At 40.0% G+C, this 20,014-nt stretch overlaps 1 protein-coding gene across 3 annotated transcripts in view; it reads left to right on the top strand.

Moving 5' to 3' along the window:
- Positions 1 to 20,014, top strand: part of RAPGEF5 (Rap guanine nucleotide exchange factor 5) — a 134,097-nt gene that overhangs the window by 10,348 nt on the left and 103,735 nt on the right. For all 3 annotated transcript variants that reach the window (XR_014556737.1, XM_083705266.1, XM_083705267.1), the window contains exons 2-7: positions 5,505 to 5,555; positions 5,870 to 5,976; positions 7,659 to 7,780; positions 9,195 to 9,363; positions 11,211 to 11,277; positions 19,082 to 19,130. Coding sequence is in view for 2 of the 3 variants with exons in the window: in XM_083705266.1 (XP_083561392.1) it covers positions 5,505 to 5,555; positions 5,870 to 5,976; positions 7,659 to 7,780; positions 9,195 to 9,363; positions 11,211 to 11,277; positions 19,082 to 19,130 (565 nt within the window). In the remaining variant the exon portion in view is untranslated. The remainder of the gene's footprint in view (positions 1 to 5,504; positions 5,556 to 5,869; positions 5,977 to 7,658; positions 7,781 to 9,194; positions 9,364 to 11,210; positions 11,278 to 19,081; positions 19,131 to 20,014) is intronic.

The following is a 20,014-nucleotide window of genomic DNA, read 5'->3' as shown; positions in this document are numbered from 1 at the left end:
TAATCCTAGGTAGAGGTATGTGACCTGACTTTCATAGGCACTACAGTGTGTAGGGAATCACAACCAAAACAGTTGATAGAGTGCCAGTGGGAGTTTCCTCGCTATCACTGACAGCATTCTTTTTATCATAGAATCATAGAATTGTAGCATTGGAAGGGACCCCAAGGGTCATCTATCTAGTCCAACCCCCTTCAATGCAGGAATCTCAGCTAGATGACAGGTGGCCATGCAACCTTTGCTCAGAAACCCCCAAAACCTGCCTTTGGGGACTTTTCCAGGAATGGCCTCTAGTTCAGAGAAAGCAACACAGGCAGTTATAGTATCACAATAAAGCAGAGCAGGTGGAAAATGTCATTCTGAGCAATGTGGAGCTAATAGATCCAGTGTTGACACTGAATTTTGATAGCATCTGTTCAAGGAGACTTTGTGTTGGTTTTGAGAGATGCAAGTGGCCTTTGTAACTTTTAAAATAAGATTTTACAATTCTTCGATATGTATTCAGATTGCTTATTCGGGGTCCCTGGAGAAGACTCAACAAAAGACTTCGGATGACTCAGTCCAAATATCAGAGAATAGTGCATATTCTTGTACATTTACACATATAAGTGGCACTGGCTGCCAATTAGCTACCATGCTAAGTTCCAGAAGCTGGTTTTTGGTGTATAAAGCCCCATTCACTTTGGACCAAGATACCTGAAAAATAATCTCACCTTTTGATCACTGTGTTCTGCAGGTGAGGGGCTTTCATCTCATCAGCAGGTCTATGCCTCACAATATAGATTCTCGGGACTTAGGAGACAAATGAGGGCTGAAGTCCTCAGATGCATGTTGGAGCTAGAGTACATTTTTAGACAAGGTTGCAGTATGCAAGGAATCTAATAGTGATTTCAGAGCATATTTTGTTTCAGAGAGGTTTATTTTTTTATTATGGAGCCAGAATAAATTTCTGCCCTTATGCTACTCTCAAACTTTCCCACTCTATTGTATAGATAGAATTACTGCAACCCTCTCTGTATCTGGTCAGAACTGAATTCCATTGACCTCAGTGGGGCTTACCTCTGGGTTAGTGGGCATTGGATTACATCCTAAATTGCTTAATGCTGGCATTTAAAATTTAATTTAAAGTCAGAGTATTTTTTGCAGAATTTCATAAGCATTTACTGGCATAGCTTTAACATTAAATTGAAAAAACGAGAAAATATTGCTGGACCTTTTATCTCCATTTTGATTCTTCCTATTAAACGATTGGGCGTACTTTATGGGGAATGTTGCAATGGATCTCTTTCTCTCTCGCACTGCATCTTACAATGGGTTTATGAACACAATTCCCTGTGCATTTTGCTGCCACTAATTTCCCTTTCTGTCAAAAGAATTGAATGACCTCACCTATGGCAGGATGTTGGAAACATGATGTTAAAAGTAGAGGTATTTCTGTCTGAATGTTTGGAGGTCCATTATTGCAAAAATGACGTTGGAAATTCCTCTTGGTCTTTCTGTTGCAGGCATTTCCTTCCAGAGTTTCCCTCTCTTTGAGGAAACATCTTCACTGTAATCTTAGAGGAAGTAAGAGGATGTAAACTACTAATTTCCATTTTTGGTGATACTTTACAGTTAATTAAAAAACACACCCAAGGAACTTGCTAGTAGCTTTTGTAATAGCAATGATGTCTGCCTAGTTTTGCATGAATGGCATTTCACCATTATATCACCATTATGAGGTTAACAAGAGCCATATAGCTCCTGAGTAGAAGTGGATTAAAAACAATGCAAAAAATTTGGCTTGGAGTTGACCAATGAGGGACTTGGGCCTTCTGTAACATATCACATGGAGCACCATAAGCATAAAGGAGAAAAGGGGATACAGTGGTACCTCGGGTTAAGAACTAAATTCGTTCTGGAGGTCCATTCTTAACCTGAAACTGTTCTTAGCCTGAGGTACCACCCATGCCGCTGCCACACGATTTCTGTTCCCATCCTGAAGCAATGTTCTTAACCCGAGGTACTATTTCTAGGTTAGCAGAGTCTGTAACCTGAAGCGTCTGTAACCTGAAGCCTCTGTAACCTGAGGTACCACTGTATGTTCTACTATGAAGCTGCAGCTCTAGCTTCAGAGTTGAAAATATATGAGACACCTCAAGACCACTTGCTGTTTACCATAATCACAGTGATGTGTAGCTCTTTTTAGGTGGCTTAATTACTTTGGCAACATAAAAAGTTTACAAAATCTGTATTTCCCCAGCATGGATGTGTATGTATATCCATGTCTTTATTTTTACCTATATAATTAGGTGTATGTGTTTTTTAGTGCTCTCTCGGTTTGGTTTTTTTTCCTTAGTGTTTTAAAAAGCATGTATGTTTTGAAAACTGACGTTGATATATAGATTTGCAGCATCTTGATTTTAACAGATAGGAAGCCAGTAACACCAACTGCTTAAAAGTGGGCTAGGTGGAGAGCAGTAGGCGACGAGGCTCTCAAATCAGATGTGCTTTTCATGCATGGAGTACTCGAAAGGTATGTTCCATGGCATGTTGGGACTTGGGTTTGTTTTTTTTTTTGTTCTGCCGTTCTGGCAGAGCTGAAAATACTCTTACCCACAGGGAATATAAAGAATGATACGCTATAATCCAAGAAAGTGGATCAAAGTGCAAATGCTTGCCAGTTGGATTTATAAATCCAATATCTTGCACAAGTGCTTTCACTCAGTTTCAATTTGCTCAATTTATGTGGGCTGCTGCTGGATGAGATAACACAATGCTGAGGAAGAAGAAACAAAAGGGACGGGAAGTTCTTGTAGGGAACGCCATGATTCTACCCAAAGTGCAGCCCTTTCTAAGGATGTTCAGCAGTTTGGCTGGCAGAAGTAGGGAGTTAAGGCTGTAAAACAAGGTAGGGCAAAATGCAACAAAAAGAAAGAAACACAGCCTTGCTTCATACATTGATACAGTGGGATAGCTTCCACTTGAAAAATTGTGTGCCGTTCCACATGGGAAACTTCGTGAAATGGCTCTGTGTGTGATTTTGATAATTTAAGCCAGTGGTTTTCAACCAGTCCGCTATGGCACTCTGGGGTGCCTTGAATGATGGGGTGCCGTGGACAACACTGGCCTCTGTTCACCTTTCTTTTCCTCTCTCCTCTGATGCCCTTTGAGTCTCTGCCTCTCAAAGGCTTGTGTGACTATTTGTTGCAGCAGCTCTGACTACAAGCTCCCCAGGCGAATGGTTCCTCTGGGGCTGGCCAGGGGGTGCTGGTTGCCAGGAGCTGAGGTGACCTTGACGTAAGCAATTGGGTGAGGGAGTCCAGCCAGCCAGTCCACTAGCCCCAGCTGTTGGGAATGGACAGACAAGTGGGAGGCCGGGCAGGCAGGGTGTTCTGGCCTTTCTTGCGCTTGCTGTGTGCAGTGCCTGGGAGCTGAGTGCCCAGCACTGAAGGGGAGCCTTTCCGCCATGCTGTGCTGGCAGCAAGATGGTGGTCTCACATTCACCTTCAGCCAGTCCCCGTTGGGCCTCTAAGGCTGGGGGCATCTTCTTCTGAGGCCCCTGTGGGGTGGTGTGAGGAGGTGCCCCAGGCACTCGAGCGGCTATCTATGCCGCTTCTGCCTGGATACACCAGTGATTGAATCTGCATGCAAGGCAGATGTTCTGTGACCCTTCCCTGTGGGAGCTGCAGCCTCTGGCCTAATGGGCCCAAACAAGTTCAGTCTTTGGGAGCAGTGGGGTGTGTATTGTTTAGGTTTAACTCTTCTCTCTGTTTATCAGCCAGGGTGTGCTGAAAAAAGGAAATTTGTGCCTCTTCTGTTGATCAAATACACAGTAAAGTTTGGAAACAAACAGAGACATTAGCACGTAGACTGATGGAGGAATGGGGTGCTGAAGATATGCATGCTAGCAAGAGTAAATGGGCTGTAAAGCATTCTGGCACTTTTTATTATATGCATATTTAATCACAGGGAGAGCGAAGGAGGTCTAGCATTGTTCTGTGCTGCTCTTTTTTGTTGTTGTGCTGTTTGAATTTCATAGAAGGCAGAGTCCTGAGACTTTGGTAGCAACCTTTGAAACAAAATATATTGTTTTACTTTGCATACATCTAAGGCAGAGGGAGTTGTAATATTTCACAAATGTGGGACCCAGCCAGTCAATTATTTCAATATGCAGCTCACACACTTACCATTACCTGCAAGTTTCCCCCTGTAGAGAGAGATACAAATTTAATTGTAATTATAGCTTATGCTGTATGACCCACTTACTCTTCTGTTGTTGTTGTCATTTAGTCGTTTAGTCGTGTCTGACTCGTCATGACCCCATGGACCAGAGCACGTCGGGCACCCCTGTCTTCTACTGCCTCCCGCATTTTGGTCAAACTCATGCTGGTAGCTTCACAAACACTGTCCAACCATCTCGTCCTCTGTCGTCCCCTTCTTCTTGTGCCCTCCATCTTTCCCAGCATCAGGGTCTTTTCCAGGGAGTCTTCTCTTCTCATGAGGTAGCCAAAGTACTGGAGCCTCAGCTTCACAATCTGTCCTTCCAGTGAGCACTCAGGGCTGATTTCCTTAAGAATGGATTGGTTTGATCTTCTTGCAGTCCATGGGACTCTCAAGAGTCTCCTCCAGCACCATAATTCGAAAACATCAATTCTCTGGCGATCCGCCTTCTTTATGGTCCACCTCTCACTTCCATACATCACTACTGGGAAAACCATAGCTTTAACTATACGGACCTTTGTTGGCAATGTACAATAAGACTGATCTGAACAATTCATCTGCTGTTCTAGATCTGGCCCTTTTTATTAATATAGTTATATTAAAATGTAACAGTAATATTGCAGAGAGTTGGACCTCTTGGTCTCTTCTGTAAAACAAAACTGGTTTTGTTGGGTTCCTGCTCCTACCAGCCACAGTCATCATGGCCAGTGGTCAAACATAATGGGATCTGTAGTCCAGCCATACCTTCTCTATCCTTTCCCTACCCTCCAGGATGTTCAAACAGTGTAATACACAGTTAACAGTTGAAGAAACAAATAGAAAGTGTGGAATTTAAAAGAGAAGCCTCGGAATATATAGGGAATCAATTTCCTGAGCCAAGTGATGGGTTGGTATGTTCTAATGGGAATGGGAAAACCCCGATATTGTATGTGTGTGTTTTAAAGTATTTTATTGTTATGTATAGTTTAAATATTTGTAATCCTTGGAGAGCTTTCAGTCTGAAATTTGTGTATTATTAAATGTTGTAATAAAGAAGGAGATCGCGTTCTGTGAGCTGAGCTGAGGGTTGACAGGAGAACTATCTGGGGGAAGGGGAACAGGGTAGGTTGTTGTGTTAAAAACAGCAAAAGAAATTAAGTACTTCATAGACAAAGTAGCAGCACCAATATTTTGAACGTTCCTATGAATTGTTCTAATGCTTTCAAAACGTACACCCTAATGCACCAGCAGCCTAACAGATTCTTTGTCATGCTTTGAATGTTTGTTAGATAATGATGGTGATTGTATTATATTTTTTCTTGCAGATTATAACCAGGAGAATTTCAAATCCCTATCTGGAAAATCCTCCAGGCAAGGTAATTTTTTAAAAACCTCATTTAGCAACTCTTTCATGCCTTCATTCTTTTGAGATACGTATTTCATTAATGCTGCCTTGAAGCTAGGTACATTTGTTCATCTTCGAGTTTGTAACAGCTAATGTGGGTTACAGCTTTCTAATGTAAATAGATTTTAATATCGCTGATAAGGAATCCCTTATCCAAATACGAAAAGCTTGGTGAAATCATGCTTGTACTTGTCAGATGCGTTCTGTAACTTTTATGTAGTGCTAATGCTATAACCTTGTATGCTTGCATAATTTATTGTTTGTCCAATTTGTCTTTTCTTTTAGATTTATGGAGAGGGTGCCTCATGCGCTGGGAGAGCTCTCAGAAATGTTTTCATTCTACAAGCTTCTGATCTGATGAAAGACAGAATGTCTCTGATGGGACTTTGCAGGTAGCCATGTTTGTCTTAGTTTAACAAAACAGTTTTCTCCTTACTATTTCTCACCCCCTTGCATTTGCAGCACTGGACTGGCTACCATACGTTACCTGCACTGGCATATATCTTCCTGGGGCAAGGAGAAGCAAACTGTCCCTCCTTATCCTAGAATGTTCTTTGTATACCAGGATCCTATTACTAATGACAATGCACTTGGATGTGATCAAAACTGACGGTTTTGATTATTAATTTTATTCCCATTTTGTGTTGTGTTGCTTTTGTGTGCTATTCCTGAAAATATTTTGTTAGTAACCTGTGCTCTGGTTTAACAAACTTTGTTGGATCTAATATAATGTATGTATGTGTTGCCAAATAATAAGTGCATCATGTTTGAGTTTCTCTTCTCTGGTAACTGGCGAGGGAATCTACAAAGGATGGAGATTGTTTTCATGACCCTGTCATAAGAATCTGCCCTCAGGGAGGCAGTGTAGCGGTGCTTCTGACTTGAGCGATGTTTCTTACCTTTTGATTGAAATGCAATCAATAAAAAAATAATCTTTTATTTATAGCATCTGGTATATGTTCTTTGTAGAGAAACTTCCAGACTACTTGAGAACAAATTGATTAGCTAACCAAACATATAGCAAAACTGGTTTTCTTGTTTTTATAACAAATAATTGAAAGGATCTTTAAAAAATGCAATTCTTTTTGTAAATTGCCATCTTTAAAAAATGCATGCAGATTTATTATTCTGCCAAACTGAAAAATGGTGACGCTGTCTGCCAATTCTTTCCTGAAAGGATGAAGTTTGCTCACATTTTAAATGTAGGAGTTGGTTTGTTGACTGTGCAAAGATCTCATACATATGCCTGATGTTGAAATGTGTTGCCTCTCTGTTGTCAACATAATATCCCATGTTAATGGTATAGCCAGACTTTAAGGTTGGGAGAAGATGAAATAAGTGACTTCTAGGGAAGTTACATTATATGTGTAGATTAGCTTGTAGGGAAGCTAATAGAAGTTTAGCCTGAGGGGGATGTTGCATCTTGAGATAATAAGGAAGAATCTTCTGGAGGAGGAGAAATTGTTTGCAGGATGAAATGCAAGTTGTTGAACGATGTGGTTCAATTTTGTACTTCAGGATTGGAGAACTTGTAGCCCTCCAGATGCTGTTGGGCTCCAATTCCCATCAGCCCCAAACATGATGGTCAGTTGTCAGGAATGATGGAAGTTGTAGTGTAAAATTATCTGAAAGGCATGAGGTCCCCCATTCCTTGACAGATGGGGCACTTGCAGACAGTTGCTGCTTTTTGGTGACATACAGTCGTACCTTGAATCCCGAATGCCTTGTGAGTTGAATGTTTTGGCTCCTGAACGCCACAAACCCGGAAGTGAGTGTTCTGGTTTGTGAGTGTTCTTTGGAACCCGAACGTCTGCAGCTTCCGCGACTTCCAATTGGCTGCAGGAACCTATACATTTGTTTACAGCAAACATAAGAGTAAAAACAAGTGGACAACATGAAATTTCCCCAAAATATACGCTCAATAACACACGAACAAATAAAGCAATCGGGGAATTATCATCAAAGTAATCAACTAGCCAAGCATAAAGAAAAGCATAAAGAAAAGGGAGGAAATCGAACCGCTCAATCTTACAAATATCACTACATAAATCCATAATTCTTTTTGCTTGTTTAGGAGAAGTTGCATTGGATCTGAACTCGTAGACTGGCTTTTAAAGCGCTGTCCTTTCATAAAGAGCAGATCTACAGCAGCTGGTATCTGGCAGCTCCTACTGAATATGAGAATTGTGTTATCAGGTCAGTTTTATGAAAGCAAGTCTAACCTGTTTTACGAAGGTATTCAATTTCCCTTCCTGTCCTCATCTTTCCCTGGGCATTAGATTTATTATGTTTACAAAGGGGGAGAGAAAAAGACAGATATCTGTTGTTCTGTTGGGCTCCCTCTGTGCTGCTTTGGTATATATTTCACATGCGATCTTTCATATCCTGAATAATTATGATGAGATATTTACTAGATATTTTTGCCCAGGGACATACTTGTCAACTTTCAGAATGTACATTCTTTTCTCTCCCCTACTCCCTCCCTCCTTTTACCTTGATACTTTCCTTATCCTGTTGCTAAATACTGTGCAGCTGAGTAAACAATACAGTAGTTCACCATATGATTATGGTGGAGCCTTTTTAGTATATTGAAAGGAACCTTTGACTGAAGAATTGCAAATTCTGTCCCTGTTTCCCCTGTATTACGTTTTAGATAGCAAGCTCTGCCATAACATGGAGTTTACATCTTGTACTCCATAAAGTGTATGCACACTGATGACCCTATATTTTATAAATAAATGAATTCTTGAAGGATGGCTTTGAATAAGGAGTACTCTTTACCTTTGCAGCTTTTCTTCTGTCGCTGTATCCAGGCTCACAATCATTTATCCACGTTCAGGCCACTGCCAAGTCTTCTGTCTCCTTAACAAGAGATGGCTCCCTTTCTCCATTTATTGCTGAACCACCTAGTCACCTCTCATCTAGACTGCTGTGGTTCTTTACATGTTGGGGCTCCATTAAGCCTTGTCTCATGTCTTTGGGAATTTCAAAATTCCCTGTGTAATGTAATTTTTCTCTTCCATGGCTGGGATTGTGTCTGCTCCATTCTTTCAAGCTTCATGTCGCTTCTGCATCAGTTTTTATTTACCCTTCTCTTACTTTGAAGGGATTCTGTGTCATTGCCACTGACTATAACTTGATTTGTACATGGCCTTTGCAGCATGGTAGCTGCTTAAAAATTCAATTCGTGAAGATTATTCCAACTTCAAGCTGCCTGTGTAAAGCACCTCCTCACACACTTCCAGCCATGCTAAAGCAATCCCTGTTTGGGGTAATTGCTTTTGTTAGCATGCTTGATATTGCAGGAGAAGCTGCTTCACCTGACTTCATGTTGGGTTTTTTATGTTGCTTAAAATGTTGAAATGGTATCTGTATATAGCCCAGTGTATAGCCCAGTTCACAGTGTGTTTTCCACATGATCTGTATTCAAAACGTATCTTATATGGTTGGTCTGTACGTGTGAACTAGCCCTTCGTTGTCAACTGAAGCTAAATTACTGGATTATTTTCCAATGCTTGCTTAGCAGTTACTCCAAGTTTTTGTTTTTGTGGCAAGCTGATAGAAAACACTTTCTAAGAGTAATAGAATTATCCCCCCTCTTTTTACACAGTGGATAAACATATTTATTTTCAAGACAAGTACGTTTTCTACCAGTTCTCAGCTGATGAGTGTACATATCTTTTCTGTGAATATGAAAGAGATGATGGATGGAAAAATGGTGTGAAACTCTTATTGCAGCTAGTGCCTGTTATTCCTCCAAGGATTAATACCTGTAATCTGTAAGTATATTCTCCATGCAATTCTTACTGAAAGTTCTGCAGATGACTGGGTTATATCTGTTAAATAATCTACCAGTCTTCCCTTCTACTTTATGCATATTATCACAGAGGCTGTTGCCTGTGAAAACTTCTACCATAATCTTCCTACTTACATTGTATAAACTGTGTGGCTGCTTGGTTTGTGTTACCTAAATCAGCCTATAGCTGGTCCTGTATTATTTATAGGAAGAACTCTTATGGGAAAGAAGTCTTGCAGCAGGCTAGCCATATTTTATTGAATGATTTTAAGTAAGTTTGAGTTACTATAGTAACTTGTATCTCTGTGGTTCCCAAACTGTGGTACATGAAGCTCAGTGGTTCACAAGCTTCATTCAGGTGGTCCACGAAGAAGTCCACATTAAATATTCATATCTGTTTTTAAATGTATTTTTATTGCTTTTTATTTCTCATATTGTATATTTATTGTATTACAATTTGAATTCTATCTATTAAGAAATTAAAGAAGCAATAAAAATACAATTAAAGATAATATAGCATGGCAATTGCTACAGCAGGCGGCAAAATCATTTAGTGGTCCACCAGGACCTTCAGCAATTTTCAAGCAATCCGGGGGGGGGGGGTGAGTTTGTCATAGAGGGTCTAAGGTCAGGTAGAAAGGAAGTGGACAGGCAAGGGTGCTGTCTCTGCATAAAGGAGGCATAGGACTGATGGGTCTCCTTGCTGTAAGTGTTCCTGTGCACTTATGAGATAAGGGACGTGGGTGGCACTGTGGGTTAAACCACAGAGCCTAGGACTTGCTGCTCAGAAGGTCGGCAGTTTGAATCCCCGCGACGGGATGAGCTCCCGTTGCTCAGTCCCTGCTCCTGCTAACCTAGCAGCAGTTCGAAAGCACATCAAAGTGCAAGTAGATAAATAGGTACTGCTCCGGCGGGAAGATAAACAGCGTTTCCGTGCGCTGCTCTGGTTTGCCAGAAGCGGCTTAGTCATGCCAGCCACTTGACCCAGAAGCTGTACACCAGCTCCCTTGGCCAATAAAGCGAGATGAGTGCCGCAACCCTAGCGTCGGTCACGACTGGACCTAATGGTCAGGGGTCCCTTTACCTTTACCTTACACTTATGAGATACATAAGCCAGAGGCCTCCTCCAGTGTAGACCTGGAAGTCAAGAGGCATCAAAAGAAAGGATGTGAATTTCATGAACTGATTTGAATCAACTAGCCAAATTCGCAACAGAAAGAGAGGGTGCCAAGGGCAAGCTGGGTTTAGGCTGGGTCCCAGTTACTCTAGTTAGGTTTTCTCTGTAGTTCATGAGAAGCTGCCATGATGAAGACAAGTCCTGCTTCAGCTCAGACCTCCTTCTGCCCCTCATTTGATTACAGATAACTGGGTGGTGTCTTGCCACCCTTTGATTGACCTTAAAATGTAAGAGTTTAATTCCTTTGGGTGCCATTCCTGAAGCAGGGCTGCAGTTCAGCCTCTGTATATGTCACTGTGAATTATTTTACCCTTTGGCTTCTACAGTGGCATTTCTTCTTAACTTGGGCAAGTTTGAATAAATAAAAGCATTTAGAGGAAGACAAATTGATGGGACATGTCTTATTTTAGTCCACACACCTCACTTCCCTGTTTGTTTTTAAGCACATCCTTTAACTTAAGGTCTAATTCAGCTTTTCCAAGGTGGTGTTCCCAATATGTTAAAGGCTTCTATCAACCTCAACCAACATTCCTAATGGCCAGGGATGATGGATGTTGCAGTTCACATTATCTGGAGGGCACCAGGCAAATCAGAGCAGTCCTTTACAAACCTTTCCTTTTTTTATTTTTTAAAAAATATTTTTGTTTTAACAGGAGCAATAGAAAAATAGAAGACACAACTGAGACCAATGCTGAAATTCTTGCCCGTCTCACTTCTGCGGTGAGTCTTTCGACAAGCTTTTCTTTACTGTATTGAAAAGTGATATGTTTGTGACCGACTGTGGTCTCAAGGAACTGTAATGCTCACATCATGGTTCTAATCTCTTGTGCATAATTTTAATGGCAATAGATTAAAACTGTAATATAATTGTATTTTGGCCTTCAACTGAAAGATTCTCAGGGTGGCTGAAAATTAAAAGAGTTACTTTAAAAAAAAAAAAACCATCGGTATTAAAATATAGGTCAGTAGAGCATTAAAACAAAGGCAGTTTTAAAATATAACACCTTATAGGTGTTAGGTGTGGGAAGGAGGGGAATGTAGACATACTGGGATTTGGGGCCGTTTTTTGTTGATTCTTCCACACAAGAGGAACTAAGAAATTGACCACAAGGCTCCCAGTTGAGGGCCTCCTAGCTGATTCTGACAATGGGTGTAGCAGTGCCATTGTAGGCAACTCCCATTTCTCACATGTCCGATTCATGTATGACCACGCATGCGCGTGACTGGTTCAGCACCAGAAGAGGATGGAACGGGGACAAGCAGGCTTATGCACGCTCTGCCAATGCGCCCGATGACTCAGAATATAACCCCCATGTATATAGGGGGTTGCCTATATTTAATGCAAGGCAAAATAGTTGAACTATCTGAGTAAATAGTTTCATTGGAATTGTTGGGAGTCTAAACCCCATACAAAAATTCCACAAAGTGAACAAAGGCCTGCCTTTATCAGTGTTGAAATGCGTGCAGAAGGATTATTTGCCAATTCAGAGTGTAACAATAATCGACACATAAAATACTAATGTGAATTTTAGCCGCATGAACTGAAGCCAAGGCTAGTGAGGAACTAATTATGCCTGAGTGTGTAATACTGCTTTTCCTGTCACTTGGCAGGATGCTTTTTAGAACCAATGAGGTATGTTTTCTTGTATCTCCCCCTGCTCAATTCCCACAAGGGTTCAGTATCTGTAACTGAGCTTTTAGAAGGTATATTTTCTCAGAATTAATAGTACAAGCTTCTTTTTCTCGAGTCCGGCTAGAACCTGTTGGTTAAAGGAAACACATACTTGTTTGAAACAATGGAAGGGCGAGGGACTTCTTGAGCGATAATAGCTGTGTGGAATGGTGCCAAGTTGGTCAAGTTGCAGGAAACAACAGCAAAGCATTTGCTTTTGTGTCAGAAACATAATATATTAATTATTATAAATTACATTTACTGCTTTGTCTTTCCACCTGATGAGAAATCCCTCCTAATGTGGCATAGTATGTAATAAAGTGTAATACAGTGGTACCTCTGGTTACGTACTTAATTCGTTCCGGAGGTCCGTTCTTAACCTGAAACTGTTCTTAACCTGAAGCACCACTTTAGCTTATGGGGCCTCCTGCTGCTGCCACGCCGCCGGAACCCGATTTCTGTTCTCATCCTGAAGCAAAGTTCTTAACCTGAAGCACTATTTCTGGGTTAGCAGAGTCTGTAACCTGAAGCGTATGTAACCCGAAGCGTATGTAACCTGAGGTACCACTGTTCATGTGAAACATAAAAGAATGAATATTAGATATGTGGGCTGCATTTGAAAATGGTACAAAAACTTGAGGGTCAAGGAGGTGGGTTGCTGTCGTCTATAGAAATGCAACCTCTCTCTCTCCACTTCTCTGTCTAGTTGAGTGGGGATCTAGTGTGTGTGTTTCTGGTGTAGGGCAGTCGGGATAAATTAGAGATTCTACTGGTTTACCACTTGCCTTGCTGCCCAGCAGTTTCCCTGCCTGAGTTGATGCAATTTTTCAATTGACTTGCCTAAAATCCAGGACAAAGCACTGTCTTTCAGAAATCCCCCCCCCCAGACGTCAATTCCACCTTTGAAATTCCCTTTGAAATGTATCTGTGTGGGGGCTTGTTGTCTATTTGTATGGTTGCAAGTTGTTTTGGGTTTCCCTGGGCAAGATAAAGCGACTGACAGATTCAATAAATAAAATAGAAGCATGGAAAAATAGAAAAACCCAAGAACAGGAAGGAACACAAACATTTAACTCTATTGTATGATATTTGGCTTTCTTGGAAGATTTGGTACGCACATGTGCAACGCTTGAGAGGCAAAGCAGCAAAAGATTTGAGCAGGTGTCTTAACATCAGGATGCAAATATTAACCCATCATCCTTACTAGCCTAAGATATCCATACACACACACACACACACACACACACACCTCTAATATTATTTAGGAGCCTCAGAATGAACTAATTTTTAAAGCTGGCAAAATATGTGGAAAGCATAATGAGAAAGAATTAGTCTTGCACTCTGTTAGAACAAAAACTAAATTTCCCCCAAAGTTCGCAGGATATTGAATATACACTGGCATTCTCCACTTCAGGTTTTAAATCTGCCTAAAGCCTTAATTTGTGCTTTTTTAATGTAAATCTTTCCTGGCCTGAAAATGATTTTATTTTTTTTTACTGTTCCTTTCCAAAGAGAGATCCGTGGGTTCCATAAAGTAATAATTAAATTTGGGTGATTACAACCTTTATGAAAGCTGCTTCGGTTTTACTGGTCGACACAGTGTCAATCTCTTGACATTTAATGTTCAGTAAGTTTAGGGCTGCATATGCAGGAAAGGTCCTGAACATACTAATTGCATAAATTGATTGAATGATTACTTGTGAATCTGACAGTAGTCTCAGATGGTATCTCCACGATGACTGAACTACAGTATTCATCTTTTCCATGGCCATGTCTTCTCTAATCTTGTAACCATGATATCTGACCTTTTCCCTCATGATGATCCATCTGGGTTTCAACTGTGTAGACTTTAAATTATTAAAAGGATTATTAAGGGGATATCAAAAATGATTAATATGAATATGAACTCTTGCTGATATATGGAAGTGCTGGATGCTTGGAGCAATCTCAAGCTAATGCCAATGTGCAAATTCCATTTCCAATATTGAAAGTTAAAGGAATTCTTTGGGATGCCTCAGAATTCTTTTTATGAGGCCTTGTGCTGTTCTCGTTTTACTTGTTAATTTTTCCACATATGCCAAATATCAGACTTTATGGCAGTTTTGGGGAACTTTGGTCCTCCAGGTGGTGCTGAACTAAAACTCCCATCATCCTTATTCTTTGGCTACACATGCTGGGCATGATGGGAGTTGTTGTTCAGCAACATCTGGAGGATCAAGAGTTCCTCACCTTTGCTTTATGGTACCAGTATTAATAATTAACATTTATTTATATAGCACCATTAATGTATGTGACTGTGTGCACAATTAAAAGAATAAATTCTTCACCAAAGGGTATACAATCTGAAACAACAAATATGAACAGTACAATAAAAATCAGTAGTCTAAGATGCACAATACACAGCCTGTTATACCCAGTGAATAAAACTAGGTAGCCGGACCAAAACAACTCAGGGGAAAACAATGTTTTAAATAGAGATTTGAGCATATGAAGTGAGGAGGCAGCCTACAAATGTTCTGGAAGATGATTCCAAGCATATGGAGTAGCAAGAGAAAAAGGATGGAGACACAATAAACGCTTGGATAAATAAGAAGCACAGAATTAGAAGAACAAAGAGAGTGACTAGATGTACATTGGGACACTAAGGCTGAGAGATATGAAAGAGGCTAAGCATGAAGAGCTTTAAAAGTAAAGACAAGAGGTTTATAAAATATTTGAGTTAACTGGCAGCCAATGAAGTGGCTGTAGAAGAAGAGAAACCTAATCTGATTGTTGCACCAAGAAAATAATCTTCCCTGCAGCAGTCAATGGTTGTTCCCTTGAGGTCTTTCCAAAGTTCAGCTATTGTTAACCTCACAGTCATTAAAAGGTGGCCAATAGAAATCTTGCTAGTGGTATCCCTGTTGTTATTCAAAAAGAGATTAAGGAGTGTCAGTTGCAGTGATGTGTTATCTTTTGAACTTCATCAAAAAGAGCAATCCAAAAGGATTGAGTCTGTGGACAGGACTACCAGATATAGCATTATGTACCCTTACCCCAACCCCATAATAAGGGATAAGCTGACAGTCATGTTCCAAAGGCAGCGATGCATACTTGGTAATTTTTTAAAAAAACTTTTTTTGGTGAAATTAAGTATGTGCACAAAACCTTTCTCACTTGATAGGCAATTATTTCTACGTGCTTATGTGGCTCCCGAAATTAGTATTTCTTTTTTGTTTTTTTGTTTTTTTGTTTTTGTTTTTTTTCCCAGGACTTTGACAGTTTATTTTTTTATATATAATATTTTTTATTAGTTTTATGAAATACAGAAAAAAGAATAAAGAGCATATTAATAAAAGTAGAAAAAGAAAGTTACAAATTTTTCTTATTCTTTTTTCAAAGTCTACTGGACTTCCCCGCGTCCTCCCAACCCTGCATTCTCTGTGATACATAACCTCTGCAATTTGTTAACTTGTTTCAATACTTATTGTATCTTCCATTTTATCATGTTACCCAATTTCAAATGTATTATGACCCAAATCATGTACGTTTTCATTTTAACACAATAAAGTTGTTTCATTATTCTATCTCTGACTTCTTGTACCTTAATTTCCATTTCTTTAATTTAACCTTACTGAAGCTAGAATTTCCTAAAAGGTGCGTTTTTTAACATTCATACAACTTATAATGTTTTTCCAAATAGTCTTTAAATTTATTCCAGTCCTCCTTGATTGTTTCTTCTCCCAAGTCTCGGATTCTGCCAGTCATTTCGGCCAGTTCCATGTAGTCCATCAACTGCGTGTGCCATTCCTCCAGTGTGGGTAAATCTTGTGTCTTCCAATGTTTTGCAATCAGGATCCTTGCTGCTGTAGTCGCATACATAAAAAAGGTTCTGTCCTTCTTAAGCACTCTCTGGTCCACCATGCCCAGGAGGAAGGCCTCTGGTTTCTTAGGTAAGGTAAATCTAAGTACCTTTTTTAGTTCATTATGAATCATTTCCCAAAAGGCCTTCACTTTCGGGCAGGTCCACCAGAGGTGAAAAAATGTCCCTTCCGCCTCTTTACATTTCCAGCATTTGTTATCAGACAGGTGATATATCTTAGCAAGCTTGACTGGGGTCATGTACCACCGGTATATCATTTTCATAATGTTTTCCTTCAAGGCACTACATGCCGTAAATTTCATTCCGGTGTTCCATAACCTTTCCCAGTCTTCAAACATAATGTTATGCCCCAAATCCTGCGCCCACTTTATCATGGCGGATTTAACTGTCTCATCCTGAGTATTCCATTTAAGCAGCAGGTTATACATTCTCGAAAGTAGTTTACTTTTTGGTTCTAGCAATTCTGTCTCTAGTTTCGATTTTTCCACCTGGAATCCGACCTTCTTGTCTACTTTAAAGACCTCTTGAATTTGTGCATAATGCAACCAATCTCGCACCTTGTTTTTTAGTTTTTCCAAGCTCTGCAACCTCCAATTGTCTCCAATCTTTTCAATAATTTCCTCATATTTAGGCCAATTGGCTTCCATATTAGGTCTCTTACGTGCCTTGGCCTCCACCGGTGAGAGCCACCTCGGAGTCTTACTCTCCAATAAGTCTTTATATTTTGTCCAGACCATTAAAATTGCTCTCCTGACAATGTGGTTTTTAAACAATTTGTGCACTTTAACCTTGTCATACCACAAATATGCATGCCACCCAAAAGCGTTGTCAAACCCTTCCAGATCTAGGACATCAGTGTTTTCCAGTAAAATCCAATCTTTCAACCAGCAGAAGGCTACGGATTCATAATATAACCTCAAGTCCGGCAGGGCAAATCCCCCTCTTTCTTTCGCATCAGTTAATATCTTAAACTTTATTCGGGGCTTTTTGCCCTGCCAAACAAACTTAGAGATATCCTTCTGCCACCTTCCAAAGCATTCCACCTTGTCCACGATCTGTAGGGTCTGAAACAAAAATAACATTTTTGGCAATACATTCATCTTTATAGCTGCTATTCGGCCCAACAAGGAAAGTTTCAATCTTGACCACGTTTCCAAATCTCTTTTGATTTCTGACCAACATTTCTCGTAGTTGTCCTTAAACAGATTCAAATTTTTGGAGGTCAGATACACCCCTAGGTATTTTACTTTTTTAACCACATTTAATTCTGTTTCTTTCACGAACTCATCTGTTTCTGTAATTGTCAAATTTTTTGCTAAAACCTTAGTTTTTTGCTTATTCAACTTAAATCCCGCCACCCGACCAAAGTCCGAGATTAATTCTAACACTCTTTTAGTACTAGAGACAGGCTCCTGCAATGTTAATACCAGGTCATCTGCAAATGCTTTCAATTTGTATTGTTTCACTCCGACCTCAATTCCCTGTACCAACCGGTCCTTTCTAATCATGTCCAATAGCACCTCCAGAACTGAAATAAACAATAGGGGGGATAGGGGGCACCCCTGCCGTGTCCCTTTTTCAATTTTAAACTCCTCTGTCACCACATTGTTTACTATCAAATTCACTTTTTGTTCTGAATATATTGCTTCTATTCCATTTTCAAACCCCCGCCCCACTCCCATCCCTTCCAAATTTTTCTTCATAAACATCCAGGAAATATTATCAAAGGCTTTCTCCGCATCAATAAAGATTAACACCGCTCTAGTGTTAAGCTTTGTTTGTAAAAGCTCCAAAATGTCAATAATGTTTCTTGTGTTGCCAAACAAATGCCTACCAGGGAGAAAGCCAGCCTGGTCCTTATGGATCACTTCATTAAGCACTTTTTTAAACCTACTTGCCAAAATGTCTGCAAAAATTTTGTAATCCACATTTAGGAGTGAGATGGGGCGGTAGTTCTTAAGCTGGGTCTTTTCAGTTTCTAGTTTGGGTATCAATGTGATGAAGGCTTCTTTCCACGTTTCCGGTGCTTTCCTCCCCTCCATAATCTGGTTACAAACCTCCAACAAAGGTTGTATCAAATAGTCCTTCCGAAATTAGTATTTCTTTTTTGAAATATGGGATCCAATCTCATGCTTTCCCAGTATTTCCTACATTGGCCATAATGGTCACACCAATAGCTGTTTGCCAGGAAAGAAGACTGCTTGGATATTAATCTTTGCATTATAACAAAGCACCACGCATGTGAATAGATTCATTGGCTGTATGCTGCTGCTCATAATAATAATTTCAGGACATTCAGTGATGTTTGGGGTGTTGTAGAAGCAATCCTTTACCTTTATTGTAGAAAAGGAACATCTTATGACATAAATATTGGGTGGTAACCAATGAAGTGCTTCCTCTAGCACAAGGATTTTTGATTGTGCAAGAGAACTTCTTCTCCATCTCTCCATGTGTGCCCTGTGTGCCTTCCCTCCCCCCTCCCAAATCTACCTCAGTGGTTTGGGAGAACCCCCAGAACAGATTTAGGGAGCCTGTAGGAAGAGGATAAGTTTTGTTGTTTAGCCAGAAGTGCTAACAGAAGCACTTCGTTGGAAACCACCCATTGTGTTCTATAAACACCCAGTGCTGATCCATTAAGCAGCATGGGAGAGGAGATGATGGCTCTGATGAAACGAACAATTGCAAATTGTTTTCCTCTTGTGTAGCTATCTTTGCTTATGCCAGTTGTGTTAATGTGGTTGCTAATTGCTGAACTGAATCAAATATATTTTTTATGAGCATACTGCCACTTAGGAAATAGCACTATCCTATCTGAGTTCATTCAGAAGCATGAACAATTTTCAGCGGCTCTTTCTTTTGGACAACTGTGCTGAGGATTGTAGCCTAACTCTAAGAGATCCAGATTGCTAGAGTAGATGGTTTGCTCTGTGTATGTAACAACTTCCTGCTTATGGGCACGACTGTAACACTTTGTCTTTTTGGTGTGTTAGGTGCAGAGAGAATTGGCGGCTGTTCTTGCTATTAAGGCAAGAAAATCAGGTGAGTGTATCCAGGTTTGGATTTTGCATTTTCAGACAATATTAAAAGAAAGAAATATAGTATAAAGCTTATTTAATGTGACGAGAACTGCTTGACATTTTCTTCTGTTTTCCTTCTTTCCTACTCTTCAGTGAACTTGATGAGCTATTTTAATAATTGATCTACTAGTCTAAGCTGTTTGTAATAGCTTCTCCTACAAGTCAAGTGTTCTTTTTGCTTATCTTTTTTATATTTTGTAAATTAATGCTTATATATCCATTGCCTTCAGTTGAAACGTATACATTCGGATTTTGAAGATTTTTTTTTGTCACCACCCGTGCATAAGAGTTATGTTTTGCAATAGTACCGTATGACTTTTTCATTTTTTTAAAAAAAACTTTCTTGCTAAATATAATACATGAGTTAAATCACAAGGCTTGCCAAGGTTGCATGAACCTGTTCTTTTTAAATCTGAGCCCATTATAGTTTGGTTTAGGCATGAACAAGATGTGTGGACTTTGAGAAATATACAAAAGGGATATACCTTAATATATTTCCTGCCCCCCCCTCATTCCTTTAACTTCCGTTAATATTACTTGTATGTATTGCTTGCTGATACTCAACAAAGGCAAATGGGATACATGGAAAAGCATAACTGCCTGATTTGTGGCTACTCTCAGTTTGTTCCATGTTTCAGGCATTTGTCAACATCAGTCATTTAATGTTGTGTCAGGTACAAAAGGAGAGTTTCCAAAATGTGGATGTTGTGGACAGTTAGTGAACAGCACCAATATACTGCTTGGGCTTCGGGTTGGTAGAGGAACTATGTAGGGCAACAGAACTAGCATAGTGTCATTGGCAGCCCCGATATCTGTGGAATGGTGCATGAGATTCTTAGGCGTCTT

The sequence above is a fragment of the Podarcis gaigeae genome, assembly GCF_964106915.1.
Source record: "Podarcis gaigeae genome assembly, chromosome: 12".
Taxonomy (NCBI): Eukaryota; Metazoa; Chordata; class Lepidosauria; order Squamata; family Lacertidae; genus Podarcis; species Podarcis gaigeae.
This window is presented reverse-complemented; position numbering and strand designations above follow the sequence as displayed.